Here is a 21,410-nt window from a genome sequence, read left to right as displayed (position 1 = left end):
GTTTCAGAATGTACTGTAGGCCACTTAACAATACGAGGCAGTTCCACTAAAATGACAGCACAATCTGCCACACCCAAAAATGTTGGTATCCCTGAAATGCGAACCACACAATCAAAAAATAAATTGCGAAAGGGCTTTGAAAAGCCACAAAAACTAGGAAATGAAGAAAAGAAGCATCCACACCCTGTCATACAATTAGAGAAATGAGTAGAAGTCTTGACCATTACTGCTAGGGAAGTGTAGCAGATCTCAACAGATCTCAGAATCTAACCAAGGTTGGGCCTGGTCAGGACTGGAATGGATGCCCTAAGACACACGAAGTTGCTGCAGTGAGGGATGTTGGTGGTGCTCTTCCTCTGGATCAGAATTTCCAAGCCGTAACTGTGCTGCAGGATGTGCTATCCTTCGGGAGAGACCTTAATCCAAGGTCCTGAATATGTGGCCATTAAAATTCCCTTAGCACTGTTCTTTAGACTAGGGGTGATAACCCATTTGATAGCTACACTGGTTAAAATTCTATTCTGTGCCTGTACAATCTCGCCTTCCTTAAATTCAACCTTAATTGAACTGGGTGGATCCTACAGTATGTTCTACCTAAATCACTGCAGATGCTGATCAGGAAGAAAAGCGTTAGAAATGCCAGAACTGTTATGAGTTGTATTATTAAGTGTGTTACTCAGATCAATTTCCCTTAATTTGAAACAAACCAGAAACTCGAAAGCTCCATGCTTTGAGAGGAACACGGGCACCTGATCGACGGCTTTCCCTGAAGCGGCGTCAATTTTTGCCACTGCTGAGTGTCGTCGTTTCAGTTTCTTTCTTGTAAAATGGGGCAGCAGAAATTCATTATCTGTGAACATCTCATCTCCCGTCTGCCTGCCTCGCACCTTTAATGATTGAACAGCATCTGGTAACAGGCGGCAGTTCAAAGCCGTTAGCGACCGAAGAGAAACCAAAAAAGTTTTCCGAGACGCACTTCCTATTTAGCAGTTTTTAATGTTTGCAGCCTGCGCTTGTGTTCAAACTGACACCTAACCTTCACTGAACACATGATGTTAGGAATAGCATTCTAGCAGTAACGTTTTTTTATTATTATTATTTAAAGGGAAGTCGATTTCCTTGTTTTCATATTTATGTATTTATGCATTTATTTATTCGTTTTCATCTGTTATGGCTGAAATGGTGGAGAATTCGTACTCTTAACACTGTTTAAGAGTTCATAACAGCCCGTTCCAAGCCATCGATAATCGTTAAATATGAAGTTGTCGGGATGGTTCTGTTTGTGGGTGAGTATTGTTTTATGTTGCTTGTGTGTTAACTGTGTGTACGTGTAATACGAACTGTTTTTGCCTGTGCAGAGCTACTGTAGACGTGTTTTGTGCCACCCTTGAGATAAATCATTTTCTAAGAAACAAAAACACAACGTAAAGAAAAACAGTAACAAGGAAAACTCAGTTTCACACACTAAAAGATTGGATGACATTTTAGTTTTTTTAAAATAAGAGTTATATGTGCAATTAACTTTGCGATATGCTAAACGAATAAAGTCTTTGTATTAGAAAATTAATGATACTTGTTTGGATGCTGCATTATTTTTAATGTTTGCCCAGAGGGGAGGAACCGGCCGCGGAGCTGACACACGTGTACGCCGGTATTTTGAGACTGCCTTAGTTAGCATAGCGCTTTCTTCTTAAGTACAGGAGTTTCAGGGTCACCTAGTTAAAATAGAAATTCTTCACACAGCTCAGACAGGTGAGATGAAAAAGTGAGGTGGAGATTCTATAGGTGTGTCAACCGAAGTGTTCAGGACAGTAGGTTACAAATGTATTACCAGCTTCTTTCTTGGTGTGCGAAAAGAGAGCATCCTATAGCCGAAAACCCTTTAAACTTCAATATAAAGTCCAAAACAGACTTCCAAAACCGTAGGGGGTCGTACAGATTACTACAGTATGTGACAATTTAAAAATGGATTCGTTTCAAATTATAGAGCTGTTGAAGATAAAATGTGACCTTTTCAAAAAACTGGAATTTTAGAGTTGGTCCTCTTCAAGAAAGAAATGGAATTCCTGCTGATCACAAATAATACGTTTATCATATTGCTTTAAATCTTTCCTTTAAATCTTTTTCATTTAAAAAAAGCTGACTGGACAGAACACCATTAAAAAAAAAAAAGATCATGAAACCTAATCACACTTCCCCCAAATGTGGAACTATCTTTAGTTGTGAACGTGGAAAGTGTTTTTAAACAACAATTTCATTTCTGCAACAACTGAAATCTTCTTTGTCTTTTAAGAGTGCCGTAAATCGAACGCTGTATGCAGGATTTCAAAAGCATTGAACACTCTTTCCCTTTTTTTTTGTTCATGATTTAAAGCAATGCAAAGCAAAGCAATGCAACAGGCGTGGCGGGTGGTCAGTTAGTGCCTGGGTAGTGCGGGTTGACTCTTCCGTTTGTCTGTGGGTAATTCCAGCTGTGGGTGTTTACTGTTAAGAGTTCGACAGCATCTCTAGTGACGGTCATTTCAGAGAAGCCAAAGAGCAGGACAGGAGCAGTCTCTCTGCGTCAGAACCATGCCAGGAGCACAGGGATGGACTGTTAAGTGGCTCAGTCTCTCTCCCTATTCTGAGATCTGACCGGAACCTTGGCTATCCATGTCTGGCCTCTTTGAACAAGGCACTGTAAGCTACTAGGAAGTAGAAAGAGACACCACCTGAGATCACTATTATTGGATCCCATTAGTCTTGAACCCTCATGTCAGCACATTTCATGTTCCTCTGATAAGAAGTCACAAATGTGTTAGGTCTACCTTTTCTGTAGAGAGGAAAGGGAAATTTACCGGCTGGCTTTACCAGGAATTAATAGGTGAGAGCAGCTTGGTTTTGTTACGTTTAATTAATAACACATTGGATTATGAATACAGTGCTACAGTGTACAGGTGAATGAGGAACGTCCAATAAATCACTGGTGCACTACAGTGCTGTGGAGGGGAGGAAAGCAGTCAGTCAGTCCCTGAGATTGCATGAGATGTGCCAGCCACACTAACCCACTTCACACCTGCCCAGCAGTTTCAAGATCAAAGGTGAAGGAAAAGGGTTGAGACAAACTATCAGTATGTTCCCTTGGAGATGTGTACTGTACAGAGCCTCCCGCGACAGCAGCACTAACATTTGCATAGATGTCTGTTAGAATCTCCCAGCCAGCTGTGAGTCACTTTCAGAAACTCCTCTCACTGTACTGACATTTACGCAATTCTGGGTCATTTCTCTGGAAATGGCACTCAAAACTACAGACCAGCAGCTATTTTCTGAGCTGCTCACTTGTCACTGTGGTTAATAAGATTGGAAAGGTTCCTATTTGAAACACAATGAAGAGCCTTATTCCAAGTAGCAGAAAGGGAATTGAAACCATGGTTATCTGTAAACCTGTTGCCTTAATATGCTGCTCATTATTATTATTATTAATTATGCTCATTTCCCCAATAGCATTGCATTCCTCCACTTCTTGAGACCCACACACAATAAAGTAGCCCTATTCTGAAAAGCATATTAGACAATTAATATAAAATGGATCTTTCATCTTTTTAATCAACGAGACATTCAAAGTTTTGATGCAAAAGTGGCTTGATTTTTTTTCTAATTCTAGTCAAGGGGAACCCATTTTTTAACAATTATTATGTTCACACTGTACGCAGCCTCGAATTAAAATCATTAATTTGATCTTTTACAATTTACAAAAAACATTTTTGTCTTGGAAAGACAGTTCAAATTTCACCCTAGAAATTGCAACCCAGATCGGAGGAAGTCTGAATATAAATGGGTATCCTCTAAAAGTTTGGTCTCCCATTGAGTCACAGCTTTTCGGATTGCTGAGCTCTGTAACCTTGTCGAGAAGAGAAGATGCGAGTGGAAGCAAGGCTTGGGAGCAAGCACTTTAAAACTCAGGCACAGAACAGGTCAGCAGTCAAAAAGAGCTGTAGTTTAGACAATACTTGGTAGACTAAAGAATAGTGTCATATGTTCCGAGGTAAATAATGAATTCACAGAGTAACTCAAACATAAAGAAATGCAAAGTATCTTCAAACACTAAGAAGAGTCCCCAGGAGTTTTCGTAGCACCTCTTTGGCACGTCGGACAGTCTCAACTGGAGATTCAGTTCTCCCCTGGCTGCACCTCAGCTCCCTCAGTCAGCAGTTTCCATCTTTTTCTGGGGCACTCCTGTACTCTCTGTTGCCTCTCTCCAGATTTTTGGGGTGTGCTGTACATGCCTGCTCACCAGCCACCTCACACGCCCGCTCATAAGACGGCAGGCATTTAAACAGAGTGGAGCTCAGCTGTCAGTCACCCAGGAGTGACAAGTGACTCACGCTGACTGCCTGTCACACCTGGCAGATCAGGGCTCTCTACAACTGACACCTTCCTCTGCACCTTGTCTGTTTATCACACAGCTTCTGCCTCTGACCTTGGCTTCCCACACCTGGAAGGAGAGTGCCCCCTACAGCACAGCGCAGTGGACTTCTGCCACTCTTGCCAGGACATCCAGAACAACACACAGGAAAGGAAATGGGCGCGTGCGCAGGCACACCGTCTCCTGTGGGGAACACCAATTCTTGGACAGAGAAGCAAATCGCTGCTGCAATAAATGTCTTCCAGGTCAGCTTTAATACCTTTTCCTCTTCATAGACAGACAGAGACCGACTGATAGGAACATAGACGCACACGCTGATAGAGAGGGAAACTGGAGAGTTCAAAGGGTTTAGAGACATTATGTTCAGTGTGTGCCATTGCGTGCTCTGAAAGATGACGCACTCGTCTGATACAGTGCCAGCTTTTGCACAACTGCTAACCAAAACAAGATCTCCCGAGATGAGCACTTGATAGTCGAGATAACATTGGGCAATGCCCGTGTCAAGAAAGAGGCCTCAGCATTGTGGGTGTGAGAAGGTCACGGAGACAGTGAACTGAATTGAGTGGTCAGGAGAGATGTGTTTCTGGTCTCCTCTGCTTGTGTATGAAGTACAAAGTTGAGTACAAATCCTGACTCCATCAATGCAGGGGTAGTTAAAATACAGTACTTGTGTCCGCTTCACTTGGATAAACTTGGATCACTTGGATTGCTTTACCCTCACATGAGGAAGTGTGAGTGTTTGACTCTAGCCCAGGAGTGAGACAAATATATTTGCCAAAGGCAGTGTAAATGTAGAGCAAGTTACCCTTTTGGGGGGGTAAAATACTTCTATGTAATACATGGAATAATATCATGCTATATTTGTCCTAGTATTACACCTTGATCTTAGCCATAATCAATCGTGTGATTCTCCATTGCTTTATCATGCCCTCATTCCATCTAACTACGTTGGACCTCAAGCAAGATAGATGTTTCTAACCACTGTATATCATACAGTAGTGTGCTGTGATATTCCTATATAAAGAAGAATGAAGGAATGATGATGCTAAAGGTAACCATAGTACAATAGTAAAATACTGGTGAAACCATAATAAAGGTCATATTTGGTAGGAATTTTTTTTTTTTAGTTTTTTAGAAGTGATAGTGAATGATAGGTGGTTATACTGTACACCTTTAAAATGAGGAAAACATAGAACTCCTCATCTAAAAGTACAGAGGCTTATTATTACTACTGCTACTGCTGCTACTATTTCTACTATTACTATAATAATCACATGCAAGTTTGTAGGGAAAATGGACAGTAGATTAAGTTGGGTGTATAATCTTGTTCCTTTTACATCTTGGCTGGAGAAGCTTTTGAATAGCCCTCGCATGTGGTGTGTGGTGTATAAAAAGGTCTTTCTTGGTTCTTTCATGCCTCTCCTAACCTGATCTGCCTTTGTCATGGCTTTTTTTAGGTCACTACAAACAATCGTCCTGCTCAGACAATACCAACCAGACTCGCTGTGCTCCATGCAAAGAGGGAAGTTTCATGGACCAATACAACCATGTGCTAACATGTCACAGGTGTCGTTCGTGCGATCATGCAAGTAAGGGACAGATCGGCAGTGCTGCCTTTCACACAGCATCCAGATTGTGCTCTCCGCTCATGGAGAGAAGGGGTTTCTTGTAGGAGGAGTGAGCAAGGGGGAATGATGAAGGGTAGAGCGCGTTATCTTCTCTGCAGGAAGAGGTAGAGCAGACATCTACATGTAGGCCCCATTGAATGAAGGAGGTCAGTTCTTCTGACAAAAGCTGATGTTATAAAGCTTAATCCTTGACATTTGTATAAGGTGGAGATGAAATACAGTTGAGATGGACAGGGTCGCATAATTGGCTACCAAATAGAAAATCTCTCTCTGTTTTTTGAACCCCCTGGAATGTTTTCCTATTTCATGTTTTTGCTGTAGATACCACTTTCATGTCTTACAGCTGACTTTGTTGTTAGGATGAACAAAATCATATTTCTCTCTATGCTGAAATGTCGAATCAATGATTACTTTTTTACATACCCTCGCTGGTTACTGTCAGCAGCCGTGTCCTGTCTGAGACCCAAGACCCCCTTGTATCCACAAGGTGAAACTGAGGAAGTGCAGGCCGGCTCCCAAGCCCGCCCACCCATTAAACCGCTCACCTGTTGGTGCACAGCAAGGTCCGCAACAGCGCTGACTGGGGGAGTGGTGTGTCAATCACTGACTGGGAAGGTTTCTCTTGAAACTTAGAGAGCCCTGGTCAACTAATCCCAGGCGAACTCCTGGCAATACAAAGCCAATTCCTTGCAAGCACCTGGAGAAACCCCGGTCACCATCAGGCAGGGACATGACGCAGGTTCGAGCACATCTAGCTTATCGTGCTGATTGCGAGCACTTTCATCAATCAGGAGTCCCTTCAGAATGAAATTTAAAATAAACCTCTAACTTGATATGTGATGGAGGCAGGGGCTTTGGCTGTTTCTTTGGGTAAGAGCTATCTCAACCATGTTCTGTGCTACTCAGAATTGGAGGAGGTGAAGAAGAGCTGCAACTCCACGTCCAACACAGTGTGCGGTTGTAAGAAGGGCAGTTATCGCAAGAACGACAGTCAAGACTTCCCCTGTGCCAAGTGCAGTCTGTGTCACAACCGGACCATCAAGGAGAACTGTAAGTATGCACACAGCTGGAGGGACTGGGAGAGGGGCAGAGATCTGCAGTTTGATGAGGTATTGATGTAGAAATGTATAAGCAACATAGAAAGATACAGCTACGATGAATTAAAATATACCAGTCGAAATACACCAGGAAGTAAGATGCAGCCCGCATTCCTGGTCCATCTGGTACCTTATCACTTTTTACTGAATCACTGCCATTCTTTCATTTTGTAATTGATTAAGGGATTGTATCATTTTTGAGAAACTGAATAAGCAGAAAGTCTGGGTGGGAACTAGGCTGCCTAGAGGGGTACAGTAGAAGGACAGGCCAAGATGTGCTGGATTGGGAAGCTCGGAGAAGAGCCGGAAGACGTCCTGATCTAACTCAAGGCTGTACTGTCTTGCAGGCTCTGAAAATGCAGACACTCAGTGCGGCGATTGTGTTCCTGGGCTTTATCAAGACAAACACGGAGAGTGCCAGCCTTGCCGCAAGTAAGAGAGTACAAATGCAGCGGGGGTTGAAATGAGTCCCAACACAGGGTGCTTTGGTAGACTTCAGATTTAGCTAGCTGCAAAAATTACGGTAATGTTGAAAAGAAAATCTATTTAACAGAGTTTATCTATTTTATCTCCAATACTTTATAGGGAAAATTGTCTAAAAGAAGCAGATGTGAAATATCCAGCAATCGGTGATACTGGACATACTGTATACAAGAGCCCACAGGTCTAGACAGAACTGGCTCAGATTGCTCTGCAGTGGGAGTCATGTTTCCTTGAATTCACCATGTAATACTGTAGGCTGTAGGCTTCCCAGAGCACTGAAAACACTGAAAACACACTGACCACAAACATTTTGACCTGCCTTCTTTTCCAGTTTCTGACATCAGCCCCTTTCCATTTTTATTTCTTGGTTATGAGCTGAGGTATGCACTGAGTGATATCCCTCTGTAGCTGCCTATATGACAGCTTGTAATTGCATGCAAATAGGTCACTGGGCTGTGGATTTCCTCTCGCATGAAGCAGAGTGATAAGATGCTATCAGGCTTGGCAATGATGTAAGACGCCTCTGCATATTCTAATGTGCAGTTTCCTTAAAAACACCCCCTCCCTCCAATGAAGCATATTACTTTTCCCAGTTGTTCTGTCATCCAGAGAGAGAGAGAACACTGTCATTCATTTTCAGATCAGGTGGCAGATTGTAGGTCCTGTCGTCTGACTTTTTTTCTGGAATTTACTTGTCTGTTGAAATCCACCAATTGCAGTTCTTTCGTTGGCATTTGTAAAAGGAAATATCGGGACAGAGGGAACTTTATTTTAAGGTGCTCAAATACGCTCAAACTAAAAAAAATAGAGGCCATATACTGTATGAGCAGCATGAACAATTAGAGCCATTCACAGCCCTGTCATGCCCCAGTACATACGGTACAGAAGGTCTTGTGTTTTCTGTGTGTCTATGAATGGATCTGTTCCCAAATTGTTATGTTGGTTTTACCTTCAGCTAAGGTTGTGAAGAGAAAGATAGGTGGTGGGACTGAGATCTGAGGGCTATTCTGGCAAGGAAAGGCAGTCAAAGTGTGTCTCACACATCTCAAGACAGCTACTGTAGAGGTTTCCTGCCGCTGTGAGAGACCCTTTTTGTTACTTGGGGTTTCTAATGCTTACAACCATAAATTATGTATGTAAGAATTGATATAGTCATATTGTGATAGACATTGGGTGTTAGTAGATAGTAGATACAAGCTGCAAAGGTTTGGTAAGAGTTACATATTTAAGTCAAAATAATAGCTTGGATGCTAGTTCAAGTACATATCGTACAACTCATAGAAGTTAATGACACAGCTCCTCTGGTCAGGAAATTCTGAGCAAGGCCATATGGTTTCTTTGGTTTAATAAGGCATATAAACCATGGAATGGTACAGAAAACACATGAGGGTGTCAGAGGAACAGTGATAAAATGGCAAAATTCACTATGCAAATTACCAGTGGTGCTGTGTAGAGGGGGTGAGAGGCAGTGAAGCTCTCCGGCTGTAGACACACTTTTGGGTACAATCCAAGCACATATCAGATCCAGTCTGTTAACCCTCAGACTGGGCGTCTCATACCAACGGGGTCGTGCCAGTCCCAGCTCAGAGACTGACTGACTATGTTCTCTTCTCTTCTTCCAGGCAGGACTGCACAGAGGACAACAAAGACGCATGTGCAGGACTCTGTGCCTCACAACCTCCAGGTGATTCAAAAAGCTTAATTAATGGAGCCAGAAATGTACCAGAAGTAGTCATTAGGAAAGACTTACAGCAATGTGCACAAAATTACATAATAAAAGACCATCTTTTTAATCCAAAGGATTTATGTTAACTTTTTAAAAAACCTTTTTACCGCGCAGAAAGTGCAGGCAAAATTTCAAAAGACAGGGGTACATTTTAAAGGATGCATTAGGATTTGCACATTAGATATTTTCTCAAAATGTGGGTGTTTAATGATCCACCCATCCCCTTTTTTAAAGGATAAGAAATTACTCCCCCCACCCTAAAGCAATAGAAGTTATTCAAGCCAACCTTTACATTAAGATTAATGTAAAAATAAACATAAATCAAATGCTGTCAGTTTTTCTAAGAAAATAAATAACTTGAAAGGCGAGAGCAATTTCTAACTGTTTTAACTATAACTAACTAGTGCAGCAGATTATAATTGTCTTAGAATTGTCAAAAGTAAGCAGTTGTAGGTTTAATGTTGCACATTTCTCATTGTGTTGCATTAAATGTGTACGATGCCATCACATAGTAGTATATCTTGCGTGTGGACATGCATGTGTTCCCAAACTGGTTGTGCAAGTAGGGAATTGTAGTATAGTCAGAATGAGTCACATTCTCAGCAGTGCTTCTTTTATGGACTGTGGTGCAGGGGTGGGGGAGTGTTTAACGTGCATTTCTGCATTTGAGTCTTTCAGTTTTGGAGTCTTTTCTGCATGATTTTTGTGTCTGTTCTCTTATGTTACATCTTTGAGCTCTGATGTTTCCCAATGTGCAAATGTTGGCATCCAACATTTCAGGGTATGGTGGCGCAATGGTTATCGTTAGTGCTTAGTTTCGATATCCGGACCTGGGTCGCTATCTGCATGTAGTTTGTATCTTCTCCCCATGTTCATTGGGGTTTCCTCCCACAGTCCAAAGACGTGCTGGTAGGTTAATTGGCTTCTAGTGTGCGTGTGTTTGTGTTTGTGCGTGCCCTATGATGGACTGGTGTCCATCCCAGGGTGTATCCTGCCCTGTGACTGTTGCTGGCTGGGATAGGCTCTGGCTCCCCTGTGCCCCTGTACTGGATAAGGTGGTTAGAAAATGGAAAGGTGGATTTCTGAGTATTGTTCCCAATGTACCAGTCATGCTGTCTGTGTTTGTGTTTAGAGGACTGGAAGCAGACCTTCACGATCCTCTTCAGTTTGCTGGTGTTCTTGATGCTGGGGGGGCTGGTCACTCTGAGTCTCCGCCAGTACTTTACCATAGGGGGAGGACTGCGCCAAGCTGCTGGTAAGACCCATAATGTACCCCAGTGAACAGCTAGGGTATAAGACCAGGAAAAAACGAGCACTCATACATCATCTGGGTCTGACTGATTCATCACGACCTGCAGAGTGACCTTTTTCTAGCTGCTTATTTATTACACACTGGTATAATATAGGAACAAATACTAGTAACAAAAGTAACACTATTAAGAAGTTAATAGTATTAGTGATAACTTACGATTTATTTCATTGTTGGTGCATTACAAATAATTTGTTTTAGTATTGTTTATATATACTAAAACAAATTATATGACCTCTTATGTATGTTTTTTTGCACATACATTTGCGCATGTTCCCGTAAACCTTTATGCATGTGATGATAGCATCTTGTGTAGCAATTATAAAGAGATTATGAAGCCATTTTACAGCAACATTCAAATAAAGAGTTACCCATACAACAAATCTACATGAATTATGACCCAGACACTGGAAATCCAAACCTAAAACATGGCCAGTGCATCGTCTTCTACATTCAAGCACATTAAATATTACATTCTACAATATCCCTCATGAAACTTTTTATCAGTACATGTACTGTAGTACCTGCACATTTTGCTTTCAGTGACCTGTTCTGCATTGGAGCGTAGTAATACCTTACTGTACTTCTGTAAATATGCTTTAGAAGCATTTAGCATCCTATTTCGTTTAGAACAAATCTGTTCCTCATACGAAACAAATTGATTTAAGTTTGTACTGGTCAGAATGGCTAAAATAAAACACATATGCAAGAGATTTAGATAAACATGTTCACCACATTTTTAAAAAAACATTTGCTCTAGAAAGAGTCCAGAGAAAAGCAACCAGATGCATTCTCGGACTTAAAGGAATATCCTACACTGAAGTATGGACAACTGCGAATGTTTTAGTCTTGAAATAGAAGTCTATGAGGGGACCTGACACCAGTATTCAAAATCATAAACATTGATATTGTCAGTGTAGCAGACGTCTTCAGAAAGCAAGTAAAGACCATGGTAGTACGTTTAAGACTGAAACAAGACTGAGAACCTCCTTACCCAAAGGGTTCTGAGAGTTTGAACAGGTTACCCAGCTATGGTGTTGAAGCTGATACCCTGGTTACCTTGAGGAAAGAACTGGAGACCAATTAGCTAATAACTACCAAACAGACTTCCTTTCTTTTATAACTGTTGGCTCATGGCTCAGTCACTGGTGGGCATTGAAATGGCAAAGCAAAGGGCCTTCACACCTGCCCCTGTCTTGTGCAGGTCTAGCAGTATTTATGGCTTTATCAGTGTGAACCACTTTTACTGACAAAGTCTTGCATGCCATTGTCATAGGTCGGAAACTTGCCTGCTGCCTTGTTTTAAACACATCTGTGTTAAAGTAGTGTGCAGTCCCATCTAAATAGATGTGATGTTGTGATAGAATTGAACTTATTTGCTTCTTCTTCCCTGGTGTAACTCGTTTATAGTCAGCTGATGGTAAGACCCAAAATGCCTGCATCTGTCATGTTGTGTTGATCTTCCTCTGTGTTTTGTATTCTGTCCACAGGCCAGTCTCCTGGGGAATCGAAAGTGCCTATCCACTCTGGGGTATGTGCAGCATCACAGCTCCTGTCTTTGAATGTTTCTCTCTATCTGTCGTTGTAGAAAACCACGCAAAACTAATTGACAACATTTTTATTTCTTTTTTCACTGCCAGGATTTGTCCATAATGATGGATAGCAATTGAAGGAATCTATTCCATCAATGTATTAATCCAATACATAAATTCAAGCCCAGAGGTGCTGATGTAATATTAGAATTACTAAGATCCTGCTAGCTGTAATCTTGTGAAGGGCTGTGGATTTTACAGCATACAGTATATTATACTGGTGTTTTAATGTGTTGTGCTGTTAGCGTCACTTAGAGTTTAAATGAGATTAATTTGGGTTTATGCCTTATTACAGGTTTCAGGAATGCCTGGAATTATCACCGACTCCCAGTTAGAACATACCACCCTGCTGCAGTCAGCCCTCCCTCCTCTTGACAGACCTGCAGTTCCCTCACCTGATGTCCAGACTGACAAATGTAATTTCCCAATTTCTCACCTGCGCGGTCTCTGTGTGTTGAGGTGTCGAAAACTGCTGTCCACCTGCCCCCACTTGCTAATGGCACAAAGATCACTGACCTCGGTGATCTCCTGCAGGACCGTACGGCCCCCCCCAGTTCGAACATACCAACCTGCTGCATTCTCCGATGTGCCTCCACTGCAGTTAAGGGCTCCAGGTGGAGTGAGCCCTGCTAGCATTGTGATTTCTCAACAAGGGAAGCTGATGGGAAGCGTTTTCATGTCAGGCCTGAAAAATCATTGTTGAATTTCTGGGACAGCAGTAGGTCAAAAAGGTGTTGGTGTCGTGTACTTTAATAGGCAGACGAGAAAAACAATTTAGGCACGGTATTTGCTGTGTTGTGGTGTAGTGAAGTACATAGGCTCAGTGGGGCTTTTTTGGCCAGGTGGGCGTTCAATAGCAAGTGGCCTTTTTTCTTGCATTTTAAGGGTAACCAACACTGGCGTTACTTACGTACTTGAAAGGAATGCGTTTCGTGACCCGAACGTTACAGAAACACGCGCTTTTTTTTTCGCACCTACATTGCTTTGCAGATTTTACATTTGGCTTTCTGTGTCTAAGCCGGCTCTGGGCGCGGCGGGTTATCTTTGCAGTATAGCGTCGAGCTATCTGGTCTGAGTTTTTTTTTTTTATCAGTTGGTCTCTGCCCTGAAAATGAAATGCACTGAGGAGGAAGTAGAGGGATGGACTCACATGAAAAGACTTGAGGGGACATAACCAGTCAGCCATTAAAGAGCAAGTTCGATACTTACACATGTATTTATAGAGTAGGGATACGTACTCCCCTCACTGCTAGTAAAATGTCCATTCCAGTAACAGTGAAACTTTGGCCTACGGTAAAGGCACAGGTATGGGCCACAGACTCAAGGCTCCTGGACAGTTTGGCTTGAAGTCCTTGAAGGGGGGGTGAATTTTCCAGAACTCCATGATTTATTGGCTCTTTATAAAAGCTCAGGAGCATGCCAGGAATGTTTCAGTTTCTTCAGCCTCTGGCCCCATGTACTCCGCCTGTACTACCCTGCGCTTGGCACGTCTTCCCGGCTCTTAATCGCTCTCTTTCTCCGCTGGTGCTCCTCCTGTGCTTCCAGGGGCCGTGGCGGCGAAAGAGGAGCCTCCCGCCGACGCCTGGCCCCCCGCGGTGCTGTACGCCATCATCGAGGAGGTGCCCGTGCGGCGCTGGAAGGAGTTCATGCGCGTGCTGGCTCTGCCGGACGGGGAGATGGAGCGCGTGGAGCTGGAGCTCGCCCCCAGCTACCGCGAGAGGCAGTACCAGATGCTGCGGCTCTGGAGCCAGAGACGGGGCGCGGAGCTGCAGAGCGTCCACGCGGCGCTGCACAGCATGGACCTGCCGGGCTGCTCGCAGGAGCTGCAGGAGAAACTAGTCTTCCTGATGACCCCCAAACCCACAGCCCCAGCTCTGTCCTACCCCTCCCTGATCCAGTACAGGCCCGAGGCTGGGGAGGCTTCCGCAGGGCCTGCACAATAACACCACAGCTGACCACACCGAACAACAGCAGAGCAAACAGGCAAGCAAAGGGACAGGCTATGTCTCCCCCTGAGCAACCAGGAGACAGGCTTCAATGAAAGCCCCACTGCAGAAGGAAAAAGACAGATACTGCTCCGCTTGTAGAACTCCACAGCTGCAGGCAGGATGGAACAGAGCCCTCCCCCCATTGCCAGAATGGACCTTGCACTGAGCAGTTGCCAGCCACAGCAACCCAGTGCCCTGGGCTGTCACTCAGCAACACAGTCCCAAGTGGATCACAGCAATGGCACAAGTTACTACAAGCCATGCCCCCACACTGATAGGTTCTCAGGTGCTAATCACTCTTTACAGCAGGATACAAGTTGCAGGTCAACAGTGCCCTACTTTAGGCTCTGGCCACCTCTTACAAAGGAAGTACAGTAAGGACTTTTCCTGGGTGGAAACTGGGGATTGGTAGCACATAGGCTGCATACCCAACTTTGGCTTCTGATAGAATGTCTTGGCTATGGAAAGCACTGTTCTAGCAGGAAACAGAGGGCAACCCACCATTGTAAAGAAGCTCTTTGTAAAGGGGACTATGGTACGGCTCATGATCTCGTGATCATTTAATGCGAAGCCACACGTGAAATTGGCAGTAATCGTCACAGCCTTCAGCACTACCGATGCTTCAAACCATCGAATCCAAACCAGTTCTCAGAATCTCGAGCACAAATGATGAAACACAACTCCTTTAAAAGGCACAGAGGCAAAGCTGTAAATTTCCTGTCGACAGAAATGATCTGCGCGTTCTCACACACCACCCTTACCTCCTCACTTGGTCTTGCCCGAGACAAACCGTGTTCAGTGGAAACCTGTACGAGTGCACACACACACACACACACACTTCACATGGACAGACACTAAAAAAAAAAAAAGCTGACACACACTTTCACTTATCGTTAAGATCTCCACAGACGCACCATAGTGCGCAGGAAGCACAGTACAGGTAGACCACAGGAAATCAAGTCCATCTCGGCAGGAAGCAGAAATGCTGTGCATTCAAGATGTTCTTTGGAAGGGAGGAGTTCCACTGCAAGGGAAGTGAGTGAGTCAACCATTCCGCAGAAGACGACAGAAAAGAATACCATGAAAAGATCAAGATTATGGGCAATACAGGGAACTTTCTTTTTCTTCAACTTATCAGTGTGAATTTCAAAACGCATTACTAAAAGTATTTGCCATTTTCTTGAAGAATGTCTATGTCCAATAAATATATAGAAATATATATTGTAAGTAGAATTTTTAATTCAATATACTTTGTCCTGTGTAACACAGATGTGTGTAGACAGTTTTAATGTCATTTTTGTTTTTTTCCAGATTAAATAAAAGGCGTAACCTTACCCCTGGAACTTTTTACCAACACAGTAATTTATTGATTACGTGATGTAAAAATAAACATTGCTGCAATCTGATGATTTTTGCTTTGGTTTTTAATGCAATGTAAAATAAAAATGAAGAAACATAAAAATATTAATTTGGGATTTTAAAACACACTTGTCTAATTAATTATAATTCTCTTAATTCCTTAACAAAAATACTGTGGTCTGTGAAACCATAAAAAAATTACAATGCATAATCACATTATTCAGTCAAAACAATAATAAATACTTCTTGGCATTTATATTGCTCTTTCTATCCCAAAGTTCTTTACATATAAGTGGAGACCAAGTTCATTAACCACTGAAAGCCAATGTATGGCAGTCCCACTACCCAGCACGTTAGGTTAAGAAAATAATTCTCAGTAGTTGAATTACTGTACACTAAAACGTGAAGGAGCTTTTGTAAACCCAGAGGAACTAAGCCAGGACACCTACTGTAGGTTAAAATCCATACTCCTTTAAAAAGGGGATTGAAATCTTGCATGATCAAGTAGTCAGGACCTCACTTTAACATCTCCTCCAAAGTTCAGGACCTCCTACAGCAGGGATTCCCAGTTCTGGTCTTCGAGGACCGCACACACCTACTGGTTTTCTTTCCAGACGAGCTTCATTACCCAATGAAGCCTTAATTTATCAAGCTGCTCCACTAGAATATTTGCCTTTTTTTTTCTCCCCAACTGGAAGGTTTGGGTTTTTAACTTACTCACAAAACACAATAGGTAAAAGGGAATTCTCATTAAATTATGGTATAGGAAATTGAGAAACATGTCTGGAATGAAAGCCAGCAGCTGTATGGTCCCGCACTGTGGTTTTGCTCACAATACTGGGGCACTGGTTTGCAAATTCTGTACTAGAATGAAGAGCGCCATCTGCTGGTCCATTTACACCATATTGCAACAACAACTTGAATTCCCCTGGGGGATCCCCCATTCCACGACTGAGTGGGCCCACGTGCCCATTCTATGTCCGAGTCCGATCTTAGCTTTTAAGATCTGACAGAAACAGGCTTAAAGGTGGTAAAAGACACCAAAAAGTGCTAATTACAGAGATGGCTTTAAACCATGTCCTAGCTATAGGGCATTTAAGACTGCACTTTCCAGTGGCCTGCTCCTTGATTCAGGTATAGCAAAGCCAACTGCAGAGCTGTTTTACCAGGAAACTGAACCAAGGACCTAAGAACAGAATTGAATCTCTTTCAGTCGCTTGATTCATTTCAGCTATTAGAGCTCAAATTAACAATATTGGCCCAGATACCACTGGCTTGATCCTACACTGCATTGTAAGCAGACTCCCGTGGGATGGGACTGAGTGCCACCAGGATGGAGATGAATCTCATGGATCTGGATGGGCTGCCATTAGACACAAGCAGCCCCTAAAACTAATTGGAATGTAATGTGATCCTGGCAAAGTGAATAGAGACTGATGGTCTGACAGAGCACGTTTAATCCGACAGGGTTAACATTGGTAATTCCAGATTTGAGGTCACAAAATAAAAAAAACACAATTGTGAATGTTTAAAAAAACATTCGGGGCAAGCAAGAACATTTCAGAATTCCCATTGCCAGTGATCAGATAATATCAGCCAACGAGGTCCCACAAACAAAGGAAATCCATTGGTCATTGTGCTGTTCGTAGGAGAGCCAGCTTCATGGAGCTCAAAGTTCATATTTATCTGCACAAAAAATAAACTACTCCTCCAAGTACGTCCAAAACAACACTAAATGTTATGCGGTTTTAGTTGTGAAAATATGCAGGAGTGGCAAACCTCCTCTAACAGCTTAAAAACAAACTGAAGTTTGCAGCCAGAATCAGTGCTTTGCTCTGTATTGACCACCAGGTGGAGGCCACATTCTGTGAAATCACAAATGCTCAGTCATGAGTGGAAAAACTCTTACAATACTGACAGCAGGTGTTTTCTGCTCTTATCTCTTACTTGAGAGATACCTGGAGAAAAAGAACAAGGGTGGAGCTCTTCCCTGAGATCCTAAAAAAGCTACGCCTATACACACTAGCCCAGCATATTCTGCCATTTCTAAGTGGAATACATCTAAGAGCCTGAGGTGGATAAACATGAATACACAACTACAGTAACTATACTTAGCACTAAGGCACTACCATTCTTAAAATGTCTGTTTAGAACAACCAACACACATAAAAGTATAAATAACTTCAGATTTACAGGTTTAAAGCCACACACTGCCTTTTAAAGTCCATTACCTGTGGCATGTTACAAACTACACATATTCCCGTCAAAATGAAGCCTACACTGCTGCCCGTGTTACAACACAGGCTTGGCCACAGTGGTGATAGCTCTGGCACAATTGTCCTCCAAAGGAAGTGAGCACCCACGTCATGGTTTCAGAAGGGTGGTACTGCAAGCCAACATGCCTCGTGCCAATAGAGAGTTCCCGATTCTTCAAGAGTCCTCCTCTCTCAGCACTGAAATTACCCAATTCCTCCCAGCGTACTTCTGCATACTGCACCCAGTCCTTCATCATACACAGAACCAAGAGCACAGACAACGCAAGCAACAACAAGAGCAGTTGGACTCCCACTGTCAGGAGTTAGCTTCACTAAACCAGCTGTCGGGCGCTTACTGTACTTCGATCATTGGCAATGCACCAGGTGTCACTGGGCTGTTTATAGGAAGGCCAGCTTCACAGAGCTCAGAGTACACAGTGATCTGCACAAAAAATAAACTGTATAATAAGAAGGGACTTTGGGGGAGGAGAGGAGAGGAGAGGAGAGTGGGGAGCTCTATAGCTCCTTACCGAAAAAGCTTACTTTCCCAGAACTTACTTCATAAAGAGGCTCTAGAAATCAATGGCTAACTCTTTTAACAAGTCAGAGTTACACCTGGCCTTCCAGGAATTCAAGACAGCTGCACTGGGAGTGGGTTTCATGTTGAAAGCATTTTTTTTGCAGATGCATTTCGAAGGGCTCTTGTACGTGCTGCAGCCCTGCATGTAACGTTAAACTACTTCTTTTTTAATTAGACAAGCAGTAAGGAGTACTTTCCATGCTTTCGTTTCTGCATGATCCGCTGATCTTGCGTCTCCGCTGGGTCCTCCTTCAGTCTACTGCGCTGCCGCTAACCGGAGGAGGTGAACAGTAACTCACGAAGCTCTGTCCTATGTGAGCCGTAGTTTTTAAGCAAATTACCGCAACCCGGCCCCACTGTTCCCGGAATGAGTGTAAGCCTTACTGTGCATGCTATCTACACCAGTCACCAAGACAGATACAGTGTACAGACCACACTGGAACACGTAGGTAGGCTGTCTAGAGGCTTCTTGTAAAAAGAGGTGAGCATCTGTGGCTTATAATCCTTGGAGGTGTGAACAAGCCTTGAGGCAATATCTATCCACAGCTGAGCAACAGTGGACAGTTTCTTGTAAGTAGAAACGCGATCAGTTTGCATGCTTTTCACTAAAAAGCAAACAAATTCATGTGCTTTGACTGGAAAAGCACTTCAGAGTTCAGAGGTAGGAAACAGCCATCCCAAGAAACTGGGAGCCTTACACAGAAATGACAAGCATAATCAAATGTCCCCTGTCTCACAAGATCCTGCAGATGAAGAGCTGCCCATCAATGAACAGGCTGTGACAGAAGGCATGACCTGTTCTTTTTTTCCTCTGAGGTCTCTCACTCACTCTCCATGTGGTCATCTCGACATGATCAGTAATACTAACCGCTTCGGAAGACTCGCTCCCTGAGCGCAAGTTTAGAGTGAGGAATCGCTGAGATTGTCAGGTGGAGTCATTCCCCCGGAACACTCGATGAGCTTGAGGTTTAATTAGCGGTCTCCTTCATGAGTCATGGCCATTGTCAGCTTAGGCCACTCATCGTCTGAGGGCTAAAGGTAGCAGGAGTGGGAGGTATATGCCACTTCCCCAGCAACAGTAAAAAAGTAAGTAAAATACTCAAACGCCAAAAACATTAATAACGAGAGCTGTAACAAGAATCTTCTACGAGGTTACACTAGGTTAATGACCACACTAGGTGACACTAGGTTAATGACCGTACTCCTCTGAGTTCTCCTCTGAGTTCTACTGATCCAGTTGAAAAAGAACAATTAGCCCTGGTTAAATTAACGCCATGAGTTTGGATCTCTCCATGGTCCACATGACTGGCTGCTCTTGTCTCCTCATGTTGCCGCCCTGGTACTGCCCTTGCATGGCTCGGCGTGCTCACATCGCCTTCCCGACTTCCTGCACAGCTGGGCGGGCGTCCTTGTTGTCCTTGTCCTGGCACTGGGAGATGGACGTCTCCTCCTGGGAGAGGGGGAAATTCGGACTGAACATATAGGGCTCCGGGGAGTAGCCCACCCCCTCAGCCCGTGGGGGAGAGCAGCAGTGTGTGTTGGTCGGGAGGTGGCAGCTGATGGTGGCCTGGAAGTTCACTTTCAGCTGAGGACTGGTGGCCTGTGGACTATCTGTACACAGAGGGAGAGAGAAGCAAGCAGGGTAAGAAGACGGCCCATTAACGGTCATTAACCATGACCTCCAGGAAGCAGCAAGCACTGGGCCGCAGCCAGCAGGAAGTCGGTTTGGTTGAAAGTGGTTGCTGGTGAGCTGAGGTGGAGTTACGGTTCATTGCTGACAAGCCTCAGTATTACCTCAAGACCTGCTTACACTGAAAAGGACTGTCTCTTTCTTACATCTGAACAGAGACTTAGCGCCTTCAACAACAACGCATTTTACAGGTTGATATAAAAAAAGGGAGGACAAGAGATAAAAATGAAGGGAATTTACAGTGGAGCTTCATGGGACGGTTAATCATTTACATGAAACATCTTTACGCTTGTCAGCACTAGCCCAGTATTTGTGGAGTATCTGGGTTGAAGAGACAGGAGACGAGAGGCAAAGAAAGAAGGAGCCGATATCCAGTTTCTCATACTAGAAAAATGAGTCTTTCCATCTGTCCTCTGTCCTTTTACACTTCACTGCTCTCTCCTCATCCACTCTCCAGGCTATGTACTGTAGTCGGCCATATGCTTCCCCCCCACCCTACGGGAATGCTGCAGAAAAGCAGAGGAGTGATCCCAACACATCGGGCAGAGTGCAGGGCCATAACCCGACTGCATCGACAAAAGTCCCTTCTTCTCACCTTGACAGCAGCTGGGGCTCCCTCTCTGGCTGCTGGATGTGGTCGTCTCCGCGCCCGACTGGCTGCCCAAGGCTGACGAGAGTTCGGATTGACTGGATTCCGTCTCTCCCAGCAGGCACAGCCGTTCCTGCGAAGGGGGGTGGAGGTTGCCGGAGGAGTTCCGCTGTAGGGCCCCAGGGGTACAGTTCAGGACCTGGAGACGGAAGACCGCGAGAGAGAGGATGAGAGGGGAAGACGTGGCGGGGGGCCGGCGCGTCAGGAGCAAGTCTGATTTTCTTGAGCCACGGATTCTCGTCGAGCTTTGTCTGGGATTCGGCCGGCTGTCCGTGTGTGGCCTCTCCGTCTGCGCGGCTCAGTCCGCGGTCTGCAAACGCGCGTCCCCTCGTGGTCCGAAAAACCTACCTTCTTGGCCTCTGCATCGGCATTCTCTTGAAGGGCTGCTGCAAAACAAAAGGTCATCAAGGACGATGAAATAGCGAAAGCTGAATTAGCAGCAGGCAAGTGGCACATAAAAGAAGCATGGCTGTGGCAAAATAAAAGTTATGGGGGGTTAGTCTAGGTCACCTCATTCGTGCTGTTATTTGATTTCTGGTTTCACTTCCTTCAGGAAGACCTTGTTGTGGTTTAATGCTTAACTTCACAGGTAGTCAAGTGTACAGAGCGTTTCGTATTGTTATGCTTTCATTATCGACAGAACAAGGGG

At 43.9% G+C, this 21,410-nt stretch overlaps 1 protein-coding gene and 1 pseudogene across 2 annotated transcripts in view; one reads left to right on the top strand and one right to left on the bottom strand.

Annotated features, from left to right (window-relative positions):
• The first annotated feature begins 291 nt into the window (after positions 1-291).
• On the top strand, positions 292-15,061 carry LOC148642056 (tumor necrosis factor receptor superfamily member 25). Its single transcript, XM_088617349.1, has 10 exons — positions 292-1,286; positions 4,446-4,650; positions 5,863-5,994; positions 6,940-7,083; positions 7,478-7,562; positions 9,236-9,297; positions 10,472-10,594; positions 12,139-12,179; positions 12,536-12,656; positions 13,786-15,061. The coding sequence occupies exons 1-10, from the start codon at positions 1,257-1,259 to the stop codon at positions 14,181-14,183; spliced, it is 1,341 nt and encodes a 446-aa protein (XP_088473475.1). The 5' UTR covers positions 292-1,256; the 3' UTR covers positions 14,184-15,061.
• Positions 15,062-15,634: 573 nt separating this feature from the next.
• The window catches only part of LOC148642055 (uncharacterized), a 25,085-nt pseudogene continuing 19,309 nt past the window's right edge, over positions 15,635-21,410 (bottom strand). Inside the window, exons 8-10 of the transcript XR_015929648.1 lie at positions 21,110-21,147; positions 20,708-20,900; positions 15,635-20,033 (exon numbers count right to left, since the gene is read on the bottom strand). The product of XR_015929648.1 is annotated as an uncharacterized LOC148642055 (transcript). The remainder of the gene's footprint in view (positions 20,034-20,707; positions 20,901-21,109; positions 21,148-21,410) is intronic.

This window comes from Lepisosteus platostomus, chromosome 23 (assembly GCF_059453375.1).
Source record: "Lepisosteus platostomus isolate fLepPlt1 chromosome 23, fLepPlt1.hap1, whole genome shotgun sequence".
In the NCBI taxonomy this organism is placed as follows: domain Eukaryota; kingdom Metazoa; phylum Chordata; class Actinopteri; order Semionotiformes; family Lepisosteidae; genus Lepisosteus; species Lepisosteus platostomus.
Note: the sequence above shows the minus strand (reverse complement) of the source record. Positions and strands in the feature narration are given on the sequence as shown.